Genomic DNA, 23,623 nt, shown 5'->3' on the forward strand with positions numbered 1-23,623 from the left:
TGTAGTTCTGAGGTTGAAACGGATTGCGAATAAAGTGACAAACAGAAGACGTTTATAAAATTTGTGTAGTTGTGCGTACAAGCGCATGCGATATTCAACGTATTAAAGAAAATTAACTTTGATTTCTTGTAAAACGTAGGAATTATTTCACGAATTTGATCAATTATCCGAAGAATAATATTCATCATTTAGGATAAAGGTTATCTGATCCCGTTTTCATCCTTATAAAGTGGTGAAAATTTTGAGATGGCCGGTGCAATGCTGTTCGAACGTGCACAAGCAGTTTCAATGACTAATCGTAGCGAGGGTATTTCACTTTTAAGTGAAATCGTCTCCGACCCAAGTATCGGTGTGACGGAGGATGACGAAGATAATATCCGAGTGAAGGAGCAAGGTATTTTACACCTTGGTGAACTTTACAAAAAAGAAGGGAAGGCAAAAGAGTTGGCAGAGTTGATTAAAGCTACCAGACCGTTTCTTAGTTTGATTAGCAAAGCAAAAGCTGCCAAACTCGTACGGTCCTTAGTAGACTTTTTCTTGGATCTGGAAGCTGGTATCGGCATTGAGGTATCTTCACAAATAATTTTGATTGTATTTTCATAGACAGTTTAGTACAATGCTTCTTTTTTCAACAGGTTCAACTATGCAAAGAATGTATAGAATGGGCAAAAGAAGAACGTAGGACATTTTTAAGGCAGTCATTAGAAGCACGTTTAATAGCATTATATTTCGATACTGGTATGTACAGTGAAGCATTACAGTTGGGATCGGCTTTACTTAAAGAACTTAAGAAACTGGATGATAAACAACTTTTGGTGGAGGTACAATTATTGGAAAGCAAAACCTATCATGCACTGAGTAATTTAGCAAAAGCAAGAGCAGCTCTTACCAGTGCTAGAACCACTGCTAATGCAATTTATTGTCCACCTAAAATGCAAGCTGCTTTAGATTTACAATCAGGAATATTACATGCTGCGGATGAAAGAGATTTTAAAACTGCTTATTCATATTTTTATGAAGCATTTGAGGGGTAGGTTGTTTCCTTAAATAAATATATTGTACTTCAGAATAATTATTATGTTTATGTTTGTATATTTTAATTACTTTACTACTGTTCTTCAGATATGATAGCGTAGAAAGCCCAAAGGCCTTAACAGCTTTAAAATATATGTTACTTTCAAAAATTATGTTACGTACACCTGAAGATGTTCAATCAATTATGTCAGGAAAATTAGCTGTTAAATATGCAGGAAGGGATTTAGACGCAATGCGGGCAGTTGCCGAAGCGAGCCACCGACGTTCATTAGCAGATTTCCAGACAGCTGTGAAAAAATATCGCCAAGAACTTGAGGATGACGTAATTGTGCGTGCTCATCTCGGCTCTCTCTACGATGCAATGCTTGAACAAAACTTATGCCGTTTAGTTGAACCTTATTCCCGCGTACAGGTACGATTATTTACTTTAAATTGGTTGATTATTTAAATATAAATATTCATCGTTTGTAATTTCATTCTTTTATTTAGGTCAGTCATATCGCAACCTCTATATCACTACCACTTACTCAAGTGGAGAAGAAGCTTTCACAGATGATACTGGATAAAAAACTAAGGGGTGTCCTTGATCAGGGTGAAGGTGTTTTAATCGTTTTTGAAGATACTCCGCGCGATAAGACTTACGAGATTGCATTAGATACTATACACAGTATGGGGAAAGTCGTTGATACACTTTACCAAAAAGCAAAGAAACTCACTTAGCCGTATTTAATATATATTTCTACACAGTGTTTATACAAACATGTGTTATACAATCATGTATAGCAGATTTAATTTGCTGATTTCAAAAGATGGATATTGATGTACAAAATACGAAATACAATGGTAATACAATGAAACGATACATTTTACCGTTTTACTTATCTGATTCAAAATATTGTTCTAATCTGATTAAAAAATATGTTCAATATTCGCAAAACTGTATGCTGTTTATTTTTAAAAAATTACAGTTTTTTTTAAATATATCCATGACATTCAATTTAATGAAGTATTATCCTTTTATCTCTCTCCTACTTCTGGCACCTACTTATTTGACATTTTCATAGATTATTTATATGAGTATTGACTTAATTTCTGACAGTTAATTGGAATCAAAATATCATTTTGTATTATTAGTATTCTATTCACATCAATTATAATTTATCACATCATGTTTTCTTAAATTTTCATTTCTATCAAAGAAGCGAATTCAAATTGTATAGATTATAGTAAAAACAACTTCTACAGAATACGAAATAAAACATGTAAAAAGTAAAAGAATAAAGATTGACATATTGTGTATCATCGTGCACCTTTGCACATGCTATGATTATAATTCTCTCAATCAGCTCTATGGTGTCTCGATTTTGACGAAGAAAAAATAACTCTAGACGAATAAACAGAAATTTAAATTCTGAGAAGACTAATATAACTGCATTAATGTTACAGATTCTGATTTGATGGCGTAGTAAGAATACTCACCGCAACTTCCTGTTTGAAGTTGTACGTTACAACAAAGGGATAGTGTGGTTATATTTTATAAACTTTTTTTTTTCATGGAGTGTATAATGGCGGATACTACAGCACAGAAGGTAAAATATTTTATATTATAATTGAAGCTGCAAAACAGAAAGATATGAAATTAAGTAGTCTGTATTACACGTTTAATATATTGCAAGTAAGATTGTTTAGGTTAATGGTAGCGTTTAACTCACCGGCATCGCTATGTTCCAAATAATATTTGCTGTTTCATCATCAATATTTTCAAGAATCTTAACATAATTCTCCTATCACTTATACACGTCAATTCTTTAATCTATTTACAATTCTAGTAATTGGCCTTGGTCAGTCATCTTATCTCAATACTTATGCAAAACTATACCTGTATTGTTATATCGACAGTACAATTCTTTTCTCGGTTTTCTTATACAATTTTTTGTCCATTAATTCATCGTTTTGGTTAGTAATATTTAATGTTTGTTTTGATTGTAATTTTACAGGTAGTTTATAAACATTTATTCGACAACTCATTACTATAAAATAAATGTATTACTTATAACTGCTATTACGTGTAATCTCATTTTGCTCATATTTAAGACATGTATGTGTTTGTAAATGTAATTAAAGCAAAGTATCAATTTTTAATTGAATATAACCATCCTATTTAATGCATTTACCTCTCAAATTTATTTTACAGGTTCAGGAATACAAAGATTCTTTAAAAACAAAGGTAATTAATTGAATATTATTATCCTATAATTTGTATACTCAGTTTGTTCCGAAGTACATCATAATATCACATGCATAAACTTTATTTAGGCTGAACAACTATTGCTGAAAGGATTTCCAGAGAAGATTGTTAAATTGAATGAATTATTAGAAACCCCTGGTTTCCGCAACAGGAAATTGTCAAACGTTCATCAAGACTTAAATGTGCCCATTCCAGATCCTATTATTCTTAATCATTCCGAAAATGAGTCTACTGCAAAGAAACGAAAGCTAGACAATAGCATAGATGATACCAGTGGAACCAAAGTGATGGTGTTACCAAATGGACCTGTACCTTGTAACAAGCCCCTATGTGATCTTATTCATATAGTTAAGCCTTATATTCGACAACTATTAGAAGATTCTAATTTGGTATATATTCTATAAAGTATATGAGTAGTATATATAGATTATATGAACTTTAATATCCTTATCAGTTATTTTAATTTTTGAATTTCCAGTTGAAAATGTGGATTTCATTTTTGATTCCAAAAATCGAAGATGGTAATAACTTTGGTGTGTCCATCCAAGAAGATACACTTGCAGAAATACAATCAGTGGAAAGTGAGGCTGCTGCATTTTTCGATCAGATATCTAGGTAATGTGAATAGTAATGATATTAAAAGATTTCTTCTCATAAGGGACACATTATACTCATACAATGATATTTTTTTTTAGGTATTTTATCTCTAGAGGAAAGATTGTTAGTAAAGTTGCAAAGTATCCACACATTAGCGACTATAGAAGAGCAGTTCAAGAATTAGATGAAAAAGAATATGTAAGCCTGTGGCTAGTTATGTGCGAAGTCCGTAATCGTTATTGTTCTCTGCACGATTTGGTAATCAAGAATTTGGAGAAGATCAAAAAGCCACGTTCTTCCAACGCGCAATCTTTGTATTAAACATTAGCCTCATATGCTATTTCTATCGGATGGTGTACAGGATTGTATGGGGAAAAAGAAGCAAAACGGAAAAGGAAAAAAGCTACGTGATAGAGAGAGTGTCATTCTCGACTTTTCGATAGAAAATTTGAATTTTCCTTTTTTTTTTTTTTTTTTTTTTTTTTTAGATTAAATCGCCTTGACGTTGACTCATTGACATTCACTTGAGCCATATCCAAAACAATAAATAAATACATATAAAAGAAGATATATTTAGCATCATTCACGGAAATAAGTTCAACTACAGTTGATTACAAAATTAATTTTGAATTTTACAAAAATTACTACAAAATTAATCTACTTATTAATTATTTAATATTTCATTTATTATTAAATACATAATTATTACAAAATCTGTCAGAAGTTTAATTTTTCTATTTTCTTTGCTCTCATAACGTGGATTTTTCTTATTATCATATCTTTTTAATTTTTACAAATTCTGCTATCTAATTGCACGGTGTGATGTACTTATCGAAAACAGATCCGAGAGTATTGGAACGTTTATCTTTTCACCTATTTGAATTTAGAATATAGTTAAGCATGTAATTTGTAATTTACAGCTGTAATATCGTTAGAACATAAATCGAGATATGACATATGTTTTTGGTATATCATATTAACTTCAAAACACCTCTTTCTTTCTCAACCGCGATATTATGCGATACGAAAACATGACACAAATATTGTAATGTTAAGAGTTTTAATCATAAATTATATCGCTTGAAATTATTTTCTTCTTTTTTTTACCACAGTATCAAATGGCATAAGCATATTATTATTTCTTTACAACTACAGATCGTTATTCATGCTATACTGCATTTAGAGTAAATTTCAATGTATGCGGTTGACATAAATGTTGAAATCTTATTATTGTACAGAAACACAGTTGGATGTCAGTCTGTTTTCGTCATCGTTATCATTGCTCCTTTTAATGTGAAATGTATTGTTCTTCCTTTTACAAACGCTTCATTTGTTCATATCATTATTCTTTTCTTTGTCACGTATATTATTACTATATCAATGACTATAGTACTTTATCATTTCTAAAAAATTTTGTGCAATGTAGATAGATTATACGCAAAAAAGAAAGAGAAGAACGTAAAAGTTTACACATTTCTTGGTATATTTTGTAAAATATAATAAAAATGTAATATGATTCAAATACATCCAATATGTAACATTTGCCCAGTTTAATATTAATTCATATTCAAATATATAAAATTTATATATAAAATTTGTTGAAAAAATGTTAATCTATATATATATATATATATATAGATTATGCATTCTGTTCAATGGCAAGTTTCTAAGATCATATCTGTTCAAAAAGACCAGGATTAAGATAACAATGTTTATTGAATCCAATCAGTGTTATCGTTAATGTCTGACAGTCTCCTCCATTAGTCCTTTGTATTTTTAATCTCTCATCAACCTGTGAAGCATTAACTAGTTGTAACTAATGTATAGAATGGCATTAATATACTTTCATAAGATTTATTCACCATGTTTAATAAATCCTGAAGATGAGCTTTATGAGCATATTTCATAAATACTTCACACAAAATTTGTATGAACCAACTACCAGTTATTTTGTCTCGGAAGGCAACATATCCTGGGAGGGTAGCATATGAAAGTAACATATCTTCATAACATCTCAGTGTCTCCCTACCATTTCTTTTAACATTAGTAGTTTCATCAGAGGAATGTTGAAAGTTAGATGTATCTGTTGTATGTCTAGGTTCTTTTACTGATTTTTGTTTTTTCTTTCCTCTAAAAGATCATTGTATAATAATAAAATATTATCACTATATGTATCTATGATACTTTTATAGTGGATTTAGCACTTACCTACATAATTGAAAAATGAAAATCTTTGGTTTCCCTGCAAGATTGGGACAAGCTTCTGCAGTGAAATAACTCAAAATATCAGTACATAGAACAGGTTTTTGATTTTGCACTTTGTCTTGCATATGCTCTTCTACACCTTCTATTTCTGTGACTTCATACTGTGTATTAACATTACCATGACTACTTATTATAACAAAGCAAGAATCAACCTTGCGTAACTCTTTACGTTGAGAAAATTCTTTAATTCTCTCTAACATTTTCTTGGAAAGAAATAGCCTATGTGATATAAAGTTTTCATTTGTTTTTTAATATGTAAATGTATCCATATTTACCTGTGCTGTTAGATTGCAATAGGAAGAAACTTCAAAACCCATTTGTCTAAAAAGTTGTTTTAAGTTTGATTCATCATATATAGCCGAATTTCTATCTTCTTTATCTGGATGTTTGTAATCAATATTTGTTATTATTAAAACCAGTCCACGGGGTTTGCTACGCATTGGATATGTTTGAACATTTTCATATTCAGGCCCATCTAAGAATTTTGTAGCTTTCTGTACTAAAATTTGTAGTGGTTCCTCTAATACTTGTATATTACGAAAAAAGTCGCCTTGTGGTCTTTTTAAAAATGGAAATACAATTGATACAGTAAATGCAGAATAAGATATACATACAAAATAAATTAAAGCTAATTAGTAGGACTTTAAACTTTACCCTTCTGCAGTTGGAATAAAAGTAGTTTCCTCTACATTGCTTTCTTTCGTGCATTCATTATGATTACCATAACTTGGCGTGTTAGTAATAGGTAATGGAGTTCTTGTTCCTTCCAAAATATCTGCTAAATCTTCATGGTTACTTTGTCTTAGACTTGCAAGAAAACGAGCAAATGCAAGTGGTCCTCGTGTTTTTATCGTCAAATATATTTCATGTACTGTTGTTTTATTTGTGATGTCTTTCTATATAAAATATTACAAAATTCACAAGTCACTCTATATAATTTATAGTCGTAAAATGTTCAGGAAATTTTAAAAAGTTTCTTACTATCCAGCGCGAAATATTCACGTCATCTCTATTAAAAACTTTATTTTCAAACAGTTTTGGCCATAATTTGATTATATTTATTCTAGGTACAATATCTTCGTAACACGAGTCTAATATTTCTCGATGCTTTCGATCCATGTTAAGTAATAATCCATATCCTTTAGTAAAATTGCTCAATTAATTGTTACAAATTTATCGTTCGTACCGAAACGATGTTTTGTCTTATTTCACCATCTTAATATGATATCTTAATACGATGAAGTTCACAAAGTGACTCAGCCTGACTCGAAAATTTCGATAGGTATCGTCTGTATTGGTAAAATCTTGTCACGAATGATATTGCCACTTATGTTTAATTATTTAACTTATAATTTTATTTTGACAGATTAATTTTTCACGATTTGTTGTTCTATAAACAAGTTTTATTCAAAAAAGGAATTTAGAGAGAAAAATCGAAATGAGTGTCGGCAGATATCGATAAACGAAGAATAATATTCGATCAACATATCTCGAATTTAGAGATCGATAGATCGAGCAATTTACTTAAATTAATCGATTAATCGAATATGAATAATTTCAATATCGATATGGCAACCGCTAGAAGAAATTAAATACAACAAACAAGTAAGTAACATGTAATATTTTTTCGTATCCCACTTTTGATTGTCGGAGGAATTTGAGGATTGATGTTCGTTGATATTGATCGCGTTAATTTTCGTGTCACATGCGACTTTACCGATACAGTACAGAATAAGATTATTTAATTAAAAATACAATCGATTGTAGATTCCATTGGAAAACATAATATCACAAATAAAAGGGTATTATTAAAAGAATCTGATTATGATCACGCATTATGGAAATGCTGTTATTCTATGTATACAGAAAGGATCAGCCTAGAAAAGAAGACTCAAGAAAATATAGAGAGAGTAAGAAATAATGTCAGAAAATTAACTGGAACCCTCAAGGAAAGAGTGCTTAGAAGTCTGATGGCCTTCTTTCAAGAGACCAATTTACAATTAGAAAACTATGTGCAGCTGATAGTCAAAGGTAGGACGACAAGGAAGAACGAGCAATAGGAAGGAATTTAAAAAAGTGAGAATGCCGTTAATTTAGCTGTTTACGAGAAAGAGAGGGGCCGAAATCGGAACAGTTTTTAAAAACCATTATTTTTGGCACTTTCTCCTACATTCGAAATCGTTCTTGACGGTACTCTCACTCTTCTACTTTCACTATAATTTTTCATATGATTTCTGGCAAAGCTAGTTTCTAGCAACTAATAAAAAAATGGTTTGACATTAAAAGGTAATTTCACCTTTGGCACTAAAAATGTTGTACATAAAAACTAATTGAATATGACTTTGGGAAATTTAGATTTTTACGGGTTTAGTACAGGTTTACCACAATGATCGACGGTGGTGAGTACACAGATGTCTTTGACTAAGCTTCAGACACTTTCAATATGATGTACAATAACAAGAAGTTAAATAAATTAAACAATTGCTATTTATAGTCAAGAATGCCATTTTGATATACTTCTATGTATATAGGATGTCACAGTTCGAAGAGTGGAATTTCTGCATGTGGACCTAATTCGATAACCAGGGTCTGTATAAATACAGAATACGAGTTGAAAGTAAGCGAAGGAATCGTCCGGTGCATCCGAATGAGGAAGATAACGATTTGGAAAGGAAAGAAAGAAAGGTGGAGGGGTAGTGAGAAAAGCCGTATGAAAGGAACTATCAGGAGAGAGAGAGAGTGGTCTCTGGATGCTGTATTTCCGTTCCTCATCAGTAGTCAACCTTATGCCGAGGATCTCCTCCTTTCTTCGCAGTGTCATCGGGTAATCGGCGAAGGAAAGACGTCAAAGTGATTCCGATCGTGATGGAAATGTAATTGAAATCAAACACCTGTTCCTCTTATCGTTCTAAGGATCGGTACTTTTCATTCATTTCGGTCATCGTCAGTCGTGGGTTGGCGTGTGCGTATGCCAGTGTGCGTGCGTGGGTATGTGTGCGCTAGCATAAAGCACCAATCGATCGAGTAATAATCTACGATTAAATAATTAATAACCGGAGGCAAATGTATTGTTGGATATCATAAACGCAATGGTCCGCGTGGAATTTTTGAAGGAACTCGTGATCCAGACAATGTTCACCGGTTTCAGCACGCGGTGTGAAAAGAAACGGTCTGACGAATGCTCATGTTTATCGTTAAGCAGCCCCTTTTGAACGTCACGTGGCAAGAGGAAGGGAAGAGAACGCGTGGCAGGCGTGCAAAGATGGGAATTGTCCTACCAAGAGTATTTCGACGAGCCGATTCATACGTGCGATTCAAATCGGCATTGTCAAAGTCGAAAGTTACTGAGTCTAACTTTCACTAATAACCAAACGGTGTAATGCTACGGTTTCACGCGTGTACCGCACGTTCACGGGACGTCGTAGGGTACTGAGAACGTGTTACGAAGCAACAACCACACGAAGAGACGACGTGCCACTTGTTTCGGTGGCCTGGTTTCACGACCCACTTTTCTACCGGACCACACTACGTGTGAATGCCTTCGCTACGCTTCGCGTATTCTTACGGTACACGAACGGTATCCAGGAAAAAGACACACAAAGTTCAGAAATGAAATTAAACATTTGCAGAACTTTTCAGGCGTTCCTATCGAGACAAATTTTCTCATTAATGTGTACTTTGTGAAGAAAGATAGAGATCCTCATTTAGGGGTAGGATCATATTTCATCGTAAGATTACGACTATATATTTAGACGAGTCGTAAGTTTGTTCGAGTTGCAATTATCGTCGATAAACGATAAAAATAGAAATGTGATCGATCAACGGTATTCTTCAGAATTTAGTATCTATCTGACCTGATTCGAAAGGATTATATTTAAACATAAATAGATAGATAGATAGATAGATAGAGAGAGAGAGAGAGAGAGAGGTTCTAGCAAGGATGCTAGATTATCGATTGAACTTTTTTATTGCGATTCTGTTCGAATAAATCACAGGAGCTATGCAAGTATCGATCGGTAATATCGGCGAGTTAACGTTTGAAAAAGATCGGGGAATAAAACTCTTTCGAAGGAAAAGACACTGCACGGAAACTGCGAATTTTCGATTCGCAAAGCGTAAAGTATTAGGGTGTTCTTTCGCATTGGTGAACGACTAGAGGAGCTACAACGAGTCGGCAACGAGTCAAATCTTTGTCGATCGATCTTGTTTTAGATCGCTGGTAGAAAAGAGAAATGAATTGGCTTGCAAGTTTACTTTTCACTCGGCTTCTTGTTGGATTCTATTGTCAAGCCGATATCAGGAAAAATGACCGGTATTTAGAGAATTTCGGTGAGTCTGAGTTAATAAAGGCAAGCGAATAGCATATTTACATACAGTCTATTCGTATCGTTGCCCTTAATTTTCACGAAGATATAAATTCACATGGATGAAAACATTTTGGCAGAACGTCGGTTATGTTTCTTCTTACATAACGTTTGTGCTAATATAATATAATATATAATATATAATATAAATTACGCATTTCGATTCTAGATCTAGATACAAAGAAGGAAACTGCGATGGAAAATGTAATCGATACAGAAGGACAGACACGATTTTTCGACGAACTCGGACGTAAGTTTTATGTGAATCTACACCGCGACCCAAAAATTAAACGATTCGAATCGTTAATAGATGTAATAGACTTAAATGTTTCATCTCGGAATTACAGTTAGGCAGTCTAATAACCAACATTAACTCTTAGAAGATATCACAAATGAAATTTCACTCGATGCGAATTTTCTTTCGATATTATCGGCCTGTGATAATATCGTCGCAATGCTATATAGTTAATTATTTATCGGAAACAATAATTCTTCTGCTCCCCGTCTATATTGCGTAATAATAAATCATTTGTGAATCAGCTTCTTTAATTCTACTGATGTTTCGCAGTGAACTTTCACCTATGACAGCTTATAAGGGTTAAAGTTTATTAAATAGTCTTGGTAATTAGCCTTAAGGTTTATTAAACGTAAAACGTTTTTAGAAGTGATCGAATTGTTTGGTGAGCTACTGTCGCTACTGTTGCTACTGTGCATATATAACGTGCAAATATGTACATTATACGTGGGAAAAGAAAGGAAGAAAGGCAAAGAACAACGGAAAGAAAGGACGCGAGGACAACAAGGTAGGGGGAAGAAAGCAAAAGAGAGTGAAGAAGAGGACGAGTGGGGAACCAATGTCAGGGAAGACACGCTATCGTAGCAATGAGAAAGCTGACGTTGGTGAAAGCCGGGAACGCTTCTTTAGATGCCGGTAGAGTCTCGTTAGTCGGTGGAACGCATCAATTCGTAATAGGCTAAGCAAGAATTAATTTTTTTAAGTGTCGCAACGGAAACGATATTTATGGCATGAGCGTAAACGGTGATCAAAATTACACGTACAATAGGTGAACGTTGTTGATTAATCGACGCTTGTCTTTTATCGAGTCATTTAAAAAAAAAGGACAGATCCGAAAGGTGGTTACCGTGCACAGAAAATTACTGAAATTTATCAGGTGACATACACAAAGTTCGATTAAATCGATGGAACGAAGGTAAAATGTCGAAGGCACGACGGTGTCGGATATCTTCCATGGATCATTGGCAACCTGCGCGCTCTTCAACGGTAACAAAGCAATTCGATTCTCGATGAAGTCGAGAGTTTTATCGGTAACAAGTAAATTACGCGTAACTATGGTACGAATTGTGACGACTCGTTAATACGAGTTCTAATTTATTTACGAAATAAATTAGAAAGATATCAGACCATGAGTGTCACTGCGACTGTACACGTGTTCCTAATAGTAACCGCTACTGCACTCAAGTACAGTAACTACGATGCAGTGACTTACGATCGTCCTTTGGCCTCTTCCACTACACCGTCTTTGTCACATTTACACAATTGGTTTTCGAAATTGCAGAAATCCAAGAAAAATGAAAGAGCAGAGAAATTTACGTTGCTATCCAACGGACAGTTCGTAGAACAAGACCCTCTCAATTTATGGATTAAGAAGCAACTGTCGGATAAAAGAAGCCCGAGGGAAACAAATAAACTGGACAATAGTTTGACGGTAGTTGGGGGTCAGAAATTTGATAACCCTGTACGTGAAATTGGCGTGAAAACGTGTTTCGATCCGAGAAGAGAAAACTCGTGGAACGATGGAGATTACGATCATTTTGACAAGCCTCGAAACGCTATTGTTCGCAGAGTGTTCGTTAGAAATAAAGGTCTATCGGAAGGTAGGTTGGATTATTCCAATAGAAAAGACTCGTCGGAGGCTGACACGGTCGGAAATGGCGATTGGAGAAGACAAATAGCAGGGAGACACGATATACGTACAGTTGATGATAGTGACAACGATAGTGAAAGTTATATTTCGACGTTGGATAACGTTAACGTTCAACAACGACAGCTAACGAATGAACGTATCATCGATAACGGATATTCGAACGATACCAGTGAAGAAAATGATTTTACAGGTTTTCTTGATCGATTGAAGAAAAAGATGAACGGCGAGGAATTGGAACAGCTAACGTCGACAAGTTACAGGCAAGGAAGAAGACGTAAATTAACCAGTCAACAGCAAGGCACCCTCCTTGTCGAGGCTCTGAGGAAAAAACGAAATTACACGGGAGATCATCGAGGTCATAATAACGATCTGCAGAATGGCTTAATGGACATGTTGGGTAGAAGTACGTTTCGTACAATAAAAATCGACATTGAGGAATATAATCGTGATTGACTTGTTAAAATATAAAGTCTTCAGTTTGAGAAAAGATATATTATAAAGATCGAATATCCTTCTTTGTAGAGTAAATCGAAACAAAAAACGAACAAACAAGCAATGCGGTGTACAACAGACAAAATATGTATAACGACGGACTATGGACAATTTACGATCGGTAATGATCGAATAAACGCTCAAAGACGTTCATTTGATACAATACTGGTACAATAATTCGAAATATAATAATCGAGCCGCTAGTCGTCCGACTTTCCTGCTCGATCTCGTCACTATGAGTTGAATTCACGATTTCACTTATGAAATCGTTATTCGAAACGAAAGCAGCCATGTGTTTATCTGAAGAAACAGACCGAAAGAAAAGCAACGCGATGCCGTATGCCACTCGAACAACAATGCTAGATACAAGACATGACAAGACACTACCCATAAAAAAATATAACAATCTCTAAAAGATCGAATGCGAGTGATTAGCATAAAACCATTAAATGATTACCTTGTAAACTGTTCTATTGCTTGAACATTTTTTTCGGATTAGCTTCAAATTTGCCCAATATAATCATGATAATCGTGTCTGATCAGAATCCTCGTGAAATTTCTAAATATTTCGTATAATATACGCATGATATATCCGTAAAAGGTGTTCGAATACTTTTGCGAGTCACTGTAACGTTAAGGGGATGAAATTCGGAATATTTGTCCCTTATACGCTGTTTATTTTACGCGGTGCAGTTTTATTACCTTCAAGTGTGAAGAAATGGTGAATGATTGTCGATAACTGTTCTGTTTTAGTGATACCGCAAACGTGTACGTACAAAGGAACGACATTCGATTGTGGCCTTAGTATTAGTTGCGTTCTCGGAGGTGGTCGTCCGGTCGATCTCTGTTCCGGAGGATTGATATGGAGCTGTTGCGTCGACGACGATGACATCCCCGACAAAGTACCACGACCGACAATCGGGCTACTGCAAAATGCTAGTGAGTTGTCATAAAATCTCTACAATTTTTATCGAGTCCTTTTCTCCTTGATAACCAATTTCGAAATATTTCGTTGTTAAAAGTTACTTACTCGTTAAGCCTCGATTGTATTACGTGCGATGCAAATTGTAAAAGATCTTTGCGGTAAAGTTAATTCTTTATGTCGTTTAATGTCGAGGAAAAAGGAAACAATGCAACATAACGATACTGACAATGGTGGGGACCATTAACTCTGATTCTGTTTCTGATACGTATGAAAACACGGTTTGCTCAGCGATATGTTGAATGGACCCGGTGATAAGTACAATTAAATGGAAATTGCGATTAATAAGGTAGAAAAGGTAAAATGAAGGTTGTTTAAACATAGCACTTTCGTTAAACTTGGGAAATCAACATCCCTATGTGGACGATGATGTGCAAATCTACGACAACGCGGCAAGGCCGAGCAAACCGACGTATAGCGGTCAGAACGAGCACGGGACGAGCTACCTGTACGCAGACATCGCAAACAAACCAACAACCATTTATGAGTCTTCACAGACATGGAATTACGATCGGCCTGTGCATACAAATCGTCCATCGGTTTATCATCCGCTGCAGCTTGATTATCCTCAGGATGAATATGACGTCGCTTATCCCGATGTTTCGGGAATTCACACACCAAACGAGGACGTCTCAAACTCCGTGGATTATTCCAAATATCGTGGTAATCCGCATGAAGTCGCACCAATCAAAAGTTTTGCACCAATATCGTACTCTCCTACTTCTGATCGTCACGTAAAGAAGTCGGTCAAATATTTTATATTACTTATTTCTTTTTTTTTTTAAATTGGAATTATTTACAAAGTTATTAGCGATGTTATGGAGAATATAGGTGTCATCATGTGTGAACTATTAATATTATGGCAATTTATCGGGTAATTTTGCTTTCCTTGATAGAAATTAACTGATCGTGTTTTATTGCCTCACAAATTATCTTTCAGAAAGTTCGCGTTATTCTTCGAAATTTGTAAGTCGACGACTTAATTGATCGCAGAATATTTACAATGGAATATTAGTGGGTCAAAGAATAATTATAATGGAATATTAGTGGATCAAAGAATATTTATTGTATTTTTCTGACGATAATCATCGCCGCGAATAAACGAATACCAGAACAGAAGAAAGCACTTTTTCCTCGCTTAATGTCTTTCTCTGTCACTTCTCGCTTTGCACGTTTTTATACATGTGGCTTTATCGCTATCATACACGACAACGATAAATAGATATCAACGATAAACTAGGTGAAGGATAGTAAGCAGATGAAAAACGAGAGAAAAATGGGAGAAATGTAGAAAAACGTGGTGACCGCGTGCTATTCACAGAAAGAAATTTACAGACAAGAAGCATGAGATCTTGGATAAGTTCAATTTGAAAAAATGTGTTAATACGATCGTGACATCAAATATGTATTCGATATCGATATCGGATACCGCATTATTCGATTGCTTTAAACCAAAGCAAAGCTTCTTCCTTGTATATGATACAGATTTTGTTTTGCATTATATTGCAGGTTGCGGTGAACTTTACACGAGAAGTAATAGAATCGTAGGCGGGCACAGTTCCAGTTTCGGTAGTCATCCATGGCAGGTAAATTTATCGTAAAATTTGAAAGAGTCGAGAGAGTCGATCGTTTTACGTATTTCCTTCGAAATTTAGGCTGCCATTATCAAATCTGGATTCTTAACAAAAAAGTTGTCATGCGGCGGTGCCTTATTGAACAACAGATGGGTCGTTACCGCGGCTCACTGTGTCGCAACGTTAGTATGCAGAAATACGTATCAAGAACATTTTACAATTCGTCACTACCAACTTGAATGGTAATTATCAATTTTTTCTTTTTCGTACAGAACACCGAATAGTAACCTGAAAGTTCGTCTTGGTGAATGGGACGTTAGAGACGCATCCGAACGATTGCTACACGAAGAATTCAACGTCGAAAGGAAAGAGGTAGGCGATGAGCTACGTTATTTAATTTTTGTATGCGAATTGCGCCGTGAAACAGACGTAGAGATTTTATTATCGGAAATTGTCTCGCAGGTTCATCCGCAATACTCGCCAACCGATTTCCGAAACGACGTGGCATTGGTGAAGCTTTCGAGAACAGTGGCGTTCAAACAACATATCGTACCTGTCTGTTTACCAGCCAAGAATCTCAAAATTTCTGGACGCACAGCGACAGTTGCCGGTTGGGGTAGAACTAGACACGGGCAAAGTTCGGCGCCGTCGGTTCTTCAAGAGGTTGATGTGGAAGTACGTGCACCAGCACGCGTATCATACTTGGACTCAATTTTATTTCAATCCTGTTGCGTTCTGTAGATCATGATCTAAAGTCAATCGTGTATTTTCATTTCTAACGAGTTTCTTATACGCATAATTTCCTATCTTAAATACGCATACGTTAAAGTTCTTCTCAAAATTCGAATAGCGAAGTTGAATCACATACGAAGTAACGCCTTTCAGGTAATCCCCAATGAAAGATGTCAGCGTTGGTTTAGAGCGGCTGGAAGACGCGAAACCATTCACGACGTCTTTTTATGCGCCGGATATAAGGAAGGTGGACGAGATTCCTGTCAGGTAAATTAAACTTGGCTTATACAGAATTTGCATTAAGTTGGTGCATATGAAATATTTGACAGACCAGTAGTGCCCATTACATTTCGTTCTATCTAATTTATTGAATGATATAAATACAAATACGATTACAGGGGGACTCGGGTGGTCCTTTAACCATGTCCGTCGAAGGAAGACACGTATTAATCGGTCTCGTGTCATGGGGTATAGGATGCGGTCGGGAACATCTGCCAGGTGTATATACGAATATCCAGAAATTCGTACCTTGGATCGACAAGGTTATGAGTTAGATTTTGTAATTTATAAGGACATAGGAGATACATAAATGAAATTGAAAGACGTAGCTCGACAAATGTGACGAGATAACAGTACACGCAAAAGCTATGCTGGAAGATACCAGTTTATAACGATCGATCGTTTACAATATAATTTTATATGCTGTATAGTTACGGTATTATAATATTCAATGTAATATAATTCATTGTAATATTCAATGCCGGACAGTTTAATTTTTACATTTGTGAATCGATATTAATAGCAATGATTCATATTGCTATAAACTACTTAACTATTATACGAACAATTGGAATACAATCTCTGCGTCGTTGAAGGAAATTGTTACGTTTTATTCAGATTATTAGATCTAGTAAATCCTTAGAAAACTGAAGGTAAGTATGCATCAGGCAACTTTTCCTTGCTACTTACGATTTCTTGTTCGTATAATAGTAGTTCATGTTCAGACAAATGAATTCAATCATGAGAAGTTCATTTAATCAAGCATTAACTAAAGTTTTGTTTGAATAAACGCGTTCGGACTGATTACACTAGCGTCTTGTTATAAATTGTAAATGGCGTAATAAAATTTTCGAATAGTCGGTATCGTAGAACATGTTAAATGAACATGAAAATGGTAACGAGAGCGACGTAGCCCCCAGACATGTAATTCCTATATTCGCCTCAGCAAATCACAGAGGCCATAAGAAACATTCTGATTCTTTTCGAAATCGGTATTTCAGAACGCGACACGAAGTCTCGTATGGTAAGTTCCATGCTCGTACCTTTTAGTGACTAGTCGATAAGGCGCTTCGATCGAAAAGTTAAGATTTACCGTGTAGCGCCATCGTATGAAAATAACTCAAACTTGGTTGTCTCCGTCTCTTTCACGTATTCGACGTATTATGGATAACGTCGATAATTACACAAATTTTTTATGAATTAAAAAAAGCTGACAACAAATTTACTTTCTAATATAATTGTCAAATATAAAAGCATTAAATATATTTGATTTGGAAGTTATAATTTTGTTAAACTTCTTTGTTGGAAACAATAATGTATATTTAATAATGGTTCGTAATTAATATTCATTTAAATAACATTTTTCTGTAATAGATGAAATATTATATATATACTTACTTAAAATTAGAGCTAAAAAAATTATGAAAAGTAGTTTAATTATCGAGTAAGCTCAATGGTTTAGTTCATATTCTTCGCGTTTGATGCTTTCACCGAAGGATGGCGTTAAATACGAAATCCTAATTTCTCGATCGCCGCTTCCTATGGTGGTCAATTTGTAAAGTACAGTTCCCGACTTTAACAGCCTTATCTCTTCCATTGTAGTTTCCAGACCCGTGCATACGACCGTGGTCAAGTCTTTCCCCTACATATGTACATGTTCATATATACGTATCTGGTCAATGGTCCGATACAACGACGTCGATAATGAACTATATCTCTTTCTCTTATTTCACAAATTACTTAACCTCAACGCGGGCAATTGGATACCTAAGTACCCATTCCTATACTTCTTTTAACAACTTTCGTATTTCCCTGTCAAAATGTGTTTCGCATGTTTCCCATATTTTTACGTGGAAAATGTAAAAGTTCTCAGTACTCGACGGTAAACTTCAAACCCGTTTAAATACTCGTTAGATAACCCTTGCATAAGGCTTAAATAAAGAATCGTTCGTTGTACGAGATATTGGAGGAAAATTTGATCCAGTGTAATGTTTTTATTTCGAATGAGCGATTAAATAGTCGCTATATCTGTCGGTGGAGCGGTGGTTACATTCAGCAACCATGGAAAGCGTTTCGTATTTTTGGCCTGGCTAAAAGCTTGGCAACAACTGGATAAACCACGAAGGAAGTGTCCTACACATAGAGAAGGGGATAGAGTGGATAAGGGTATGGCAGAAGAAGGGGTAAAGGAGGAGAGGAACAGAGTACGAGGAGTATCGAGTAAAAGGGAGGAGAAGGAGAAAGATAGAGCGAGTGAAACGTCGAGACGTGGGCGGAGGGTAAGTTGCTAATTAGAGCCAGATTAAACGCTTGTCTGGGGAACCATTTTCCTTGCCGTTCCTCGCCGTACCTCGCCCGTATCTCGCAGTTCCTCGGCATGCTCGGTAGAGGACGAGTGCGAAGAGGAGCTTGCCGTGCTCCGGAAGAGTAGGGGTGGAAAAAAGAGGAAAGTAGGCAAGGGTGGCTAAGGTTGCAACATGGAGGGGATAACTCGACTCCGGTTGGAGGCAGGACCGAGCTTAATGAAAAGTGTTTGCCCCGTAAAAGTTAAGATTAATTGGCGCTCGGGGGATGGTTACCGCGGTAATCAGCCAGTGCCAGTGGTTTTCAAACGTAGCGTACTTGTTTCGCGTTACATCGTATTTTCTTTACAATTTCGTATATCTTTCGCCATTCTTTTCATCCTTATCGTTCTTCCAATTTGATTTCTACACTTTAGTTACGTCAATCCCATCTCTTCTTCGATTTCGTCTTAGTAACAATGTACATAAGTATATTCGTTATTAACGATCCGATCATCGCGTAACGCGCGTATAACCTAAATAAGTTCGATCGATACTATATTCGATCAGATGAAATTGATTTTTAAGAGGTCGAGCCGAACGTAACGGCAGCAGGCTGGTTCCGTGGTTTTCGCGGTTTTCGTTTAACGAGTTATACGCGTGTACATGCATGTATTATAAATTACGAACTTGAAACGGAATTGTCTTCGTTCCGCATCGAGATAACGCAGTTTTCTATTATTTCGGTTGAGCGTTGCTGAAACGAGAGGTTAATTTGGCGACACCTAGTTTCATTAACAACGCCATTAAAAGTAATGGGCGGTGAGGGCCGAACTTGACGATGCGGCCACATGGGGGCCGGAAGATTCTAATTAGGAGATAGACCTCGAACCGTAGCGTAGCGAGAGTCGAAGAGCGAAAGAGTCGGAAAATCGAATGGATAGCGTTAGGAAAATAAAAGGGAACGAAAAGGAAGAGAGGGAAAAGAAAGGAAAGCACAGGGAAAACAGATATTATTGAAAAGGAACGCCGAATTGTCTAAGTAGACAGGTAAATAGTAAATAGATTGGGGTTAGGTTGAGGTTAGGTGTATTAAATACAATATTTACAACGATTTCTTGTCCAACGATAGTCGATCGATGGATTTGTTCGTAATTGAATATCGTCGATGAAATAAAGACGCGATCAACGGTAACGTGGAAAAATATCCTGCAGTCTACCAAACGAAAATGTTCTGTTTTTACGAACCAGTATAAAAACTTGATACGACCATCGTTTAAAATCTATCGTTATTTCTTGATAGTTTATCAATATAGTCATGATAATACTTGTATCACGCGGTACGAGACCTTTCGTACATGTATAAGTTTCTAAAAAATATTTTCGTGGCTCGCCATACGCGTATGCAGTTGAGAAATTGAATATAAAGTATATATAGGTGACTAAAGGTAAAAATGAAACACGTACGAATATTACACGCGCATGTACATATAGCTCTATCGGTTTAGAATTCCTTTTAGATAAATCTCTGTAAATGCTTATATTGTATCACACTGATACGTTACACATTATCGAATGATTATCACACCTTTCGGTTTTCGTGTTTCAGATTTCGTGCCTTGTGTTACATGTTTCACGCGTTCCCTCCAATACTTTGTACCGTTCGAATTAAACAGAATCTAGCGAAGAGGATAAAGTACGATTAAGAGGATTTACATATACACAAAAGCCGTAGCAAATCGATACATGACACCAATTAAGATTTATCTATCGCCAGCGATACCTAATCAAAGCATTAATCGGACAATCTTATCCCTATGATAAGAACAGATGAATTAACCATCAAATCGTTAATTACTTTTCAGCTTGGCACCACTAGACTTTAGAACGATATTTATCCTAAATCGTTATCGTTAAATATAATTTCGAAATTTACGATGATCCGGCTAATTACGATTATCAACCGTTTAACTTTGTCAAATTGAACTTTGTATTGGGCAAAAACACGCAAATACGTTTCACGTGAATGGTAGTTACGCGCGTGTACGCATCGACGTTCGCAGGTTCCTCGCACATTGGCCGATTTTTAGCTACGGTACACGAACATCGATAAGATGTAATATAAATTAACGAGACGCTAATAGCCGAAAGTATGTAACACGTGCTTACGTTGTTGAGTTAAAAATAATTATTTCAAATTACGATCTGATCTTTTCTAGATAATAATCGAGCGACACGATATAACGACACGAGTCGGTGCGTATAATAATTGTCGGGACGAGCGGCTTTCGGAAACCTTGGATTTTCTCGAAACACGGTAAGAGAGGAAAAATAAGCTTGGTTTATCGTGACGGAGCATAATCATGGGTTGAAAATTTTTCTGTTTGCTCGACGACCGAGGTTGAAAGGTGCTACCTGCGTATACGTGCAGGCGCAGGCGCATATTAAACGCACGTTGCATCGCAAACAGATCGTTGCCACTTGCGTCCATTTCTCAACCGCTTGGATAATTTTTCGAATTTCCAGTTTGTCCGAGAACAGGCGAGCTAAAAGCGCAGCAGGATACAGGATCAAGGATTCGCGAGAAACGCTGGGCAACTATTTTCAACAGCAATTACAACAGAATGCTGCAAGCCCGATACTTATCAGCTACCAGATTCGATGGATGGAGATATTTTAATAGAAATGGATAACAACGTTGGCCGAAGAGCAAACAAAATACGAACGTAGCCCATCGATCTACGTTTGGTAGACACGGGTTGGTGTATTAGGAGGAACGTTTAAAATTTTTATTTCGTATACGTACGTTGAACGTGCTCCGATCCTTAAGTAAATATTCTTCCCTCTGTGTTATTTGGTTAAAAAGCGGTCACCGGTGAACTAGTACCGTTTGCCTTCGACTCGTATTCGGTTATGCTGCGATTTGTCAAGAGTATACAAGGAATCATAACAAGCGTGAAAGATACGGCGATCTGTCATTCTTTTACGCGCAACTAGTTTATCCGTATAAATTGTCGAAACGAAAACAAATCGACTTACTAGGAAAAAGAGTAAAAAAGTGATTTTATTCTTGATCGGGTAACGAAACACGGGCGATAAAACGCGCGTATCATCGAGGCGAGTAAATAAGACGACAATTGGCAAGATATTAACATTCCGAAGATCGACGTTCCTTCGCTGGTTCTACGGATTCCTTTTTAGAGAAATGGGAAGAAAATTTCATCGAACAGATCATTTTTTTTTTCTTTTTTTTTTTTTTTTGGTACGCCCACCCTTGTTTCCCCTCGGACTTTCCTCCCCTCCTTCTAGTTTTTTATAAGTATACCAGGAATCAAAATCAATGTCTCGATAAGGGAACGATATTTGAGAGGGCTTAGATACGTTGAACTAAACGCGGTTAAAAACGAATAGATTTTTTATCAGCAGGATAAGCAAATGCGTTGTAGGACCCACGTAAAATATCGCGGGACAACCGATAACAGACCGATTACTTGAAAACTGGGTGTGATACCTATTAGGCGGCTATTAGCTGCTCGATAAGGCGACAGATATCACCGATATTTCCTTGGAAAGAGTCACGAATTTTATACGATCGAACGAAACGTAGATGGGCTTGAACGCCAGCGGAACTTTCATTTATCGTTGATTCTATCGACTCGATCAACTTTTCCTAAATTCCAAACGATTAAAACCGTTGGTACCCGTCGTGTCTCTCGCTCGCAGCCTTCGCACGTAAACTCGTCGTTGGTACTTTCGCGTTCTTACCAAACGTTATCCAATTATTTTTAGATTATCTTATTCCATATACGCGTATACACAAATGTAACGAAAATCGAGAGATCGTTCATCCACCTCCGTTTTCTCTCGACCGATCACGTACCAGCAACTGCACATATCGGTTATCCTTAGCGTATTCCGTGCTCGTCGTTGTTGGATCGAACGAAAATCTCGTTTCATAAGAGAGAATTCACTCTCCGTCTCTTCTTGCTCTCGTTTCCCATCTTCCTCTCCTGCAGTCCTCTTGCCGCCGCTTCCAGTACCGCCTTTTCCTCTTACTTCGTCTCTCGTCACTTCCACTCGCAATTCTATTTCTCTCTACTCTTCGTAACTTTGCCTCTTATTTCCCTCCCTGTTCTTTCTTGTCTCCTCGTCTCCTCGCCTACTTTCATAAGAGACGGATCGAACGAGATACAGATCTTGCTCCTTGATACGCGAGCAGCGTGCAACTCTGCCCTCTTTAATTAAAGCGCAGAGATGGCTTGAAATCTGATTTCTGGATTCGTGAAACTTGACGTTTCCTTCGGCTCTCGAAACTATTAGGATCCAAAGTCTTTTATCTTTTCTCTTTCTCTCTTTCTCTCTCTCTCTCTCTCTCTCTCTCTCTCGATCGAACGAAACACCTGTTTCGTCTAGACAGGGGAAAATTGGCGAGAAGGAACATTTTCAGTAGCTGAAATTTATTACGACGAACGTAGAATGAAACGTTACGTCTCTTTTTGCCACGTAACCGACTACGCTACCGTTACGCTATCGGACAATTAAAAAACAAGCGTAAAGTCTGAGCACGAGCCGAAAATGAATTCGCGCGTCATCGAGATAGCCTCGTGAGTGGTTCAAATTATCGTTTAGCCGGGTCTCGAAGGAGAAAAATTTCGACAACTCGGCTACCAGATGGAACGTTTTACCTAAAGAGGGCAGAACTGGATGCTGGTTTCGCGCTGGAAATGCGACGCCCGGGGATTCAGGCTGCGAATGCCCGAGCCTCGAAGCTCGCCGGTATTCGCAGTGGCTTGGCGATGTCTGCGTCGAACGCTCGCGAATCGAGAA

At 36.4% G+C, this 23,623-nt stretch overlaps 4 protein-coding genes and 1 long non-coding RNA gene across 8 annotated transcripts; 3 read left to right on the forward strand and 2 right to left on the reverse strand.

Annotated features, from left to right (window-relative positions):
* Nucleotides 1-13: 13 nt before the first annotated feature.
* Nucleotides 14-1,897, forward strand: Rpn6 (regulatory particle non-ATPase 6). Its single transcript, XM_076622959.1, has 4 exons — nt 14-567; nt 636-1,030; nt 1,123-1,447; nt 1,525-1,897. Exons 1-4 carry the CDS (start codon nt 247-249, stop codon nt 1,753-1,755), a joined length of 1,272 nt encoding a protein of 423 aa, XP_076479074.1. The 5' UTR covers nt 14-246; the 3' UTR covers nt 1,756-1,897.
* Nucleotides 1,637-2,975, reverse strand: LOC117154878 (uncharacterized). Its single transcript, XR_004463840.2, has 3 exons — nt 2,748-2,975; nt 2,515-2,651; nt 1,637-2,419 (listed from the first exon to the last, which is right to left on the reverse strand). It is a non-coding gene; the product is annotated as an uncharacterized LOC117154878 (long non-coding RNA).
* REG (proteasome regulator gamma) lies at nt 2,504-4,838 on the forward strand. Its single transcript, XM_033330255.2, has 5 exons — nt 2,504-2,624; nt 3,230-3,262; nt 3,352-3,672; nt 3,762-3,898; nt 3,979-4,838. Exons 1-5 carry the CDS (start codon nt 2,589-2,591, stop codon nt 4,199-4,201), a joined length of 750 nt encoding a protein of 249 aa, XP_033186146.1. The 5' UTR covers nt 2,504-2,588; the 3' UTR covers nt 4,202-4,838.
* On the reverse strand, nt 4,334-7,495 carry Dronc (Death regulator Nedd2-like caspase). The gene is made up of 6 exons (XM_033330253.2): nt 7,127-7,495; nt 6,800-7,041; nt 6,421-6,703; nt 6,089-6,348; nt 5,743-6,010; nt 4,334-5,672 (listed from the first exon to the last, which is right to left on the reverse strand). Exons 1-6 carry the CDS (start codon nt 7,262-7,264, stop codon nt 5,553-5,555), a joined length of 1,311 nt encoding a protein of 436 aa, XP_033186144.1. The 5' UTR covers nt 7,265-7,495; the 3' UTR covers nt 4,334-5,552.
* Nucleotides 7,496-7,595: 100 nt separating this feature from the next.
* On the forward strand, nt 7,596-17,723 carry LOC117154871 (serine proteinase stubble). Of its 4 annotated transcripts, none has more exons than XM_033330249.2 (11): nt 7,596-7,750; nt 7,913-10,474; nt 10,679-10,759; nt 13,701-13,886; nt 14,254-14,592; nt 15,439-15,515; nt 15,585-15,685; nt 15,776-15,875; nt 15,966-16,178; nt 16,389-16,502; nt 16,634-17,723. In XM_033330249.2, the coding sequence occupies exons 2-11, from the start codon at nt 10,378-10,380 to the stop codon at nt 16,787-16,789; spliced, it is 1,464 nt and encodes a 487-aa protein (XP_033186140.2). In that variant the 5' UTR covers nt 7,596-7,750; nt 7,913-10,377; the 3' UTR covers nt 16,790-17,723. The 4 variants fall into 4 exon arrangements, with proteins under 4 accessions (XP_033186140.2, XP_033186141.2, XP_033186138.1 ...); XM_033330247.2 differs by lacking the exon at nt 7,596-7,750 and adding an exon at nt 11,172-12,858 and having other exon boundaries at nt 10,455-10,474; XM_033330250.2 differs by lacking the exon at nt 14,254-14,592 and having other exon boundaries at nt 7,606-7,750.
* The last annotated feature ends 5,900 nt before the right edge of the window (nt 17,724-23,623 follow it).

This window comes from Bombus vancouverensis, chromosome 11 (genome assembly GCF_051014615.1).
Source record: "Bombus vancouverensis nearcticus chromosome 11, iyBomVanc1_principal, whole genome shotgun sequence".
NCBI classification, from domain to species: Eukaryota; Metazoa; Arthropoda; class Insecta; order Hymenoptera; family Apidae; genus Bombus; species Bombus vancouverensis.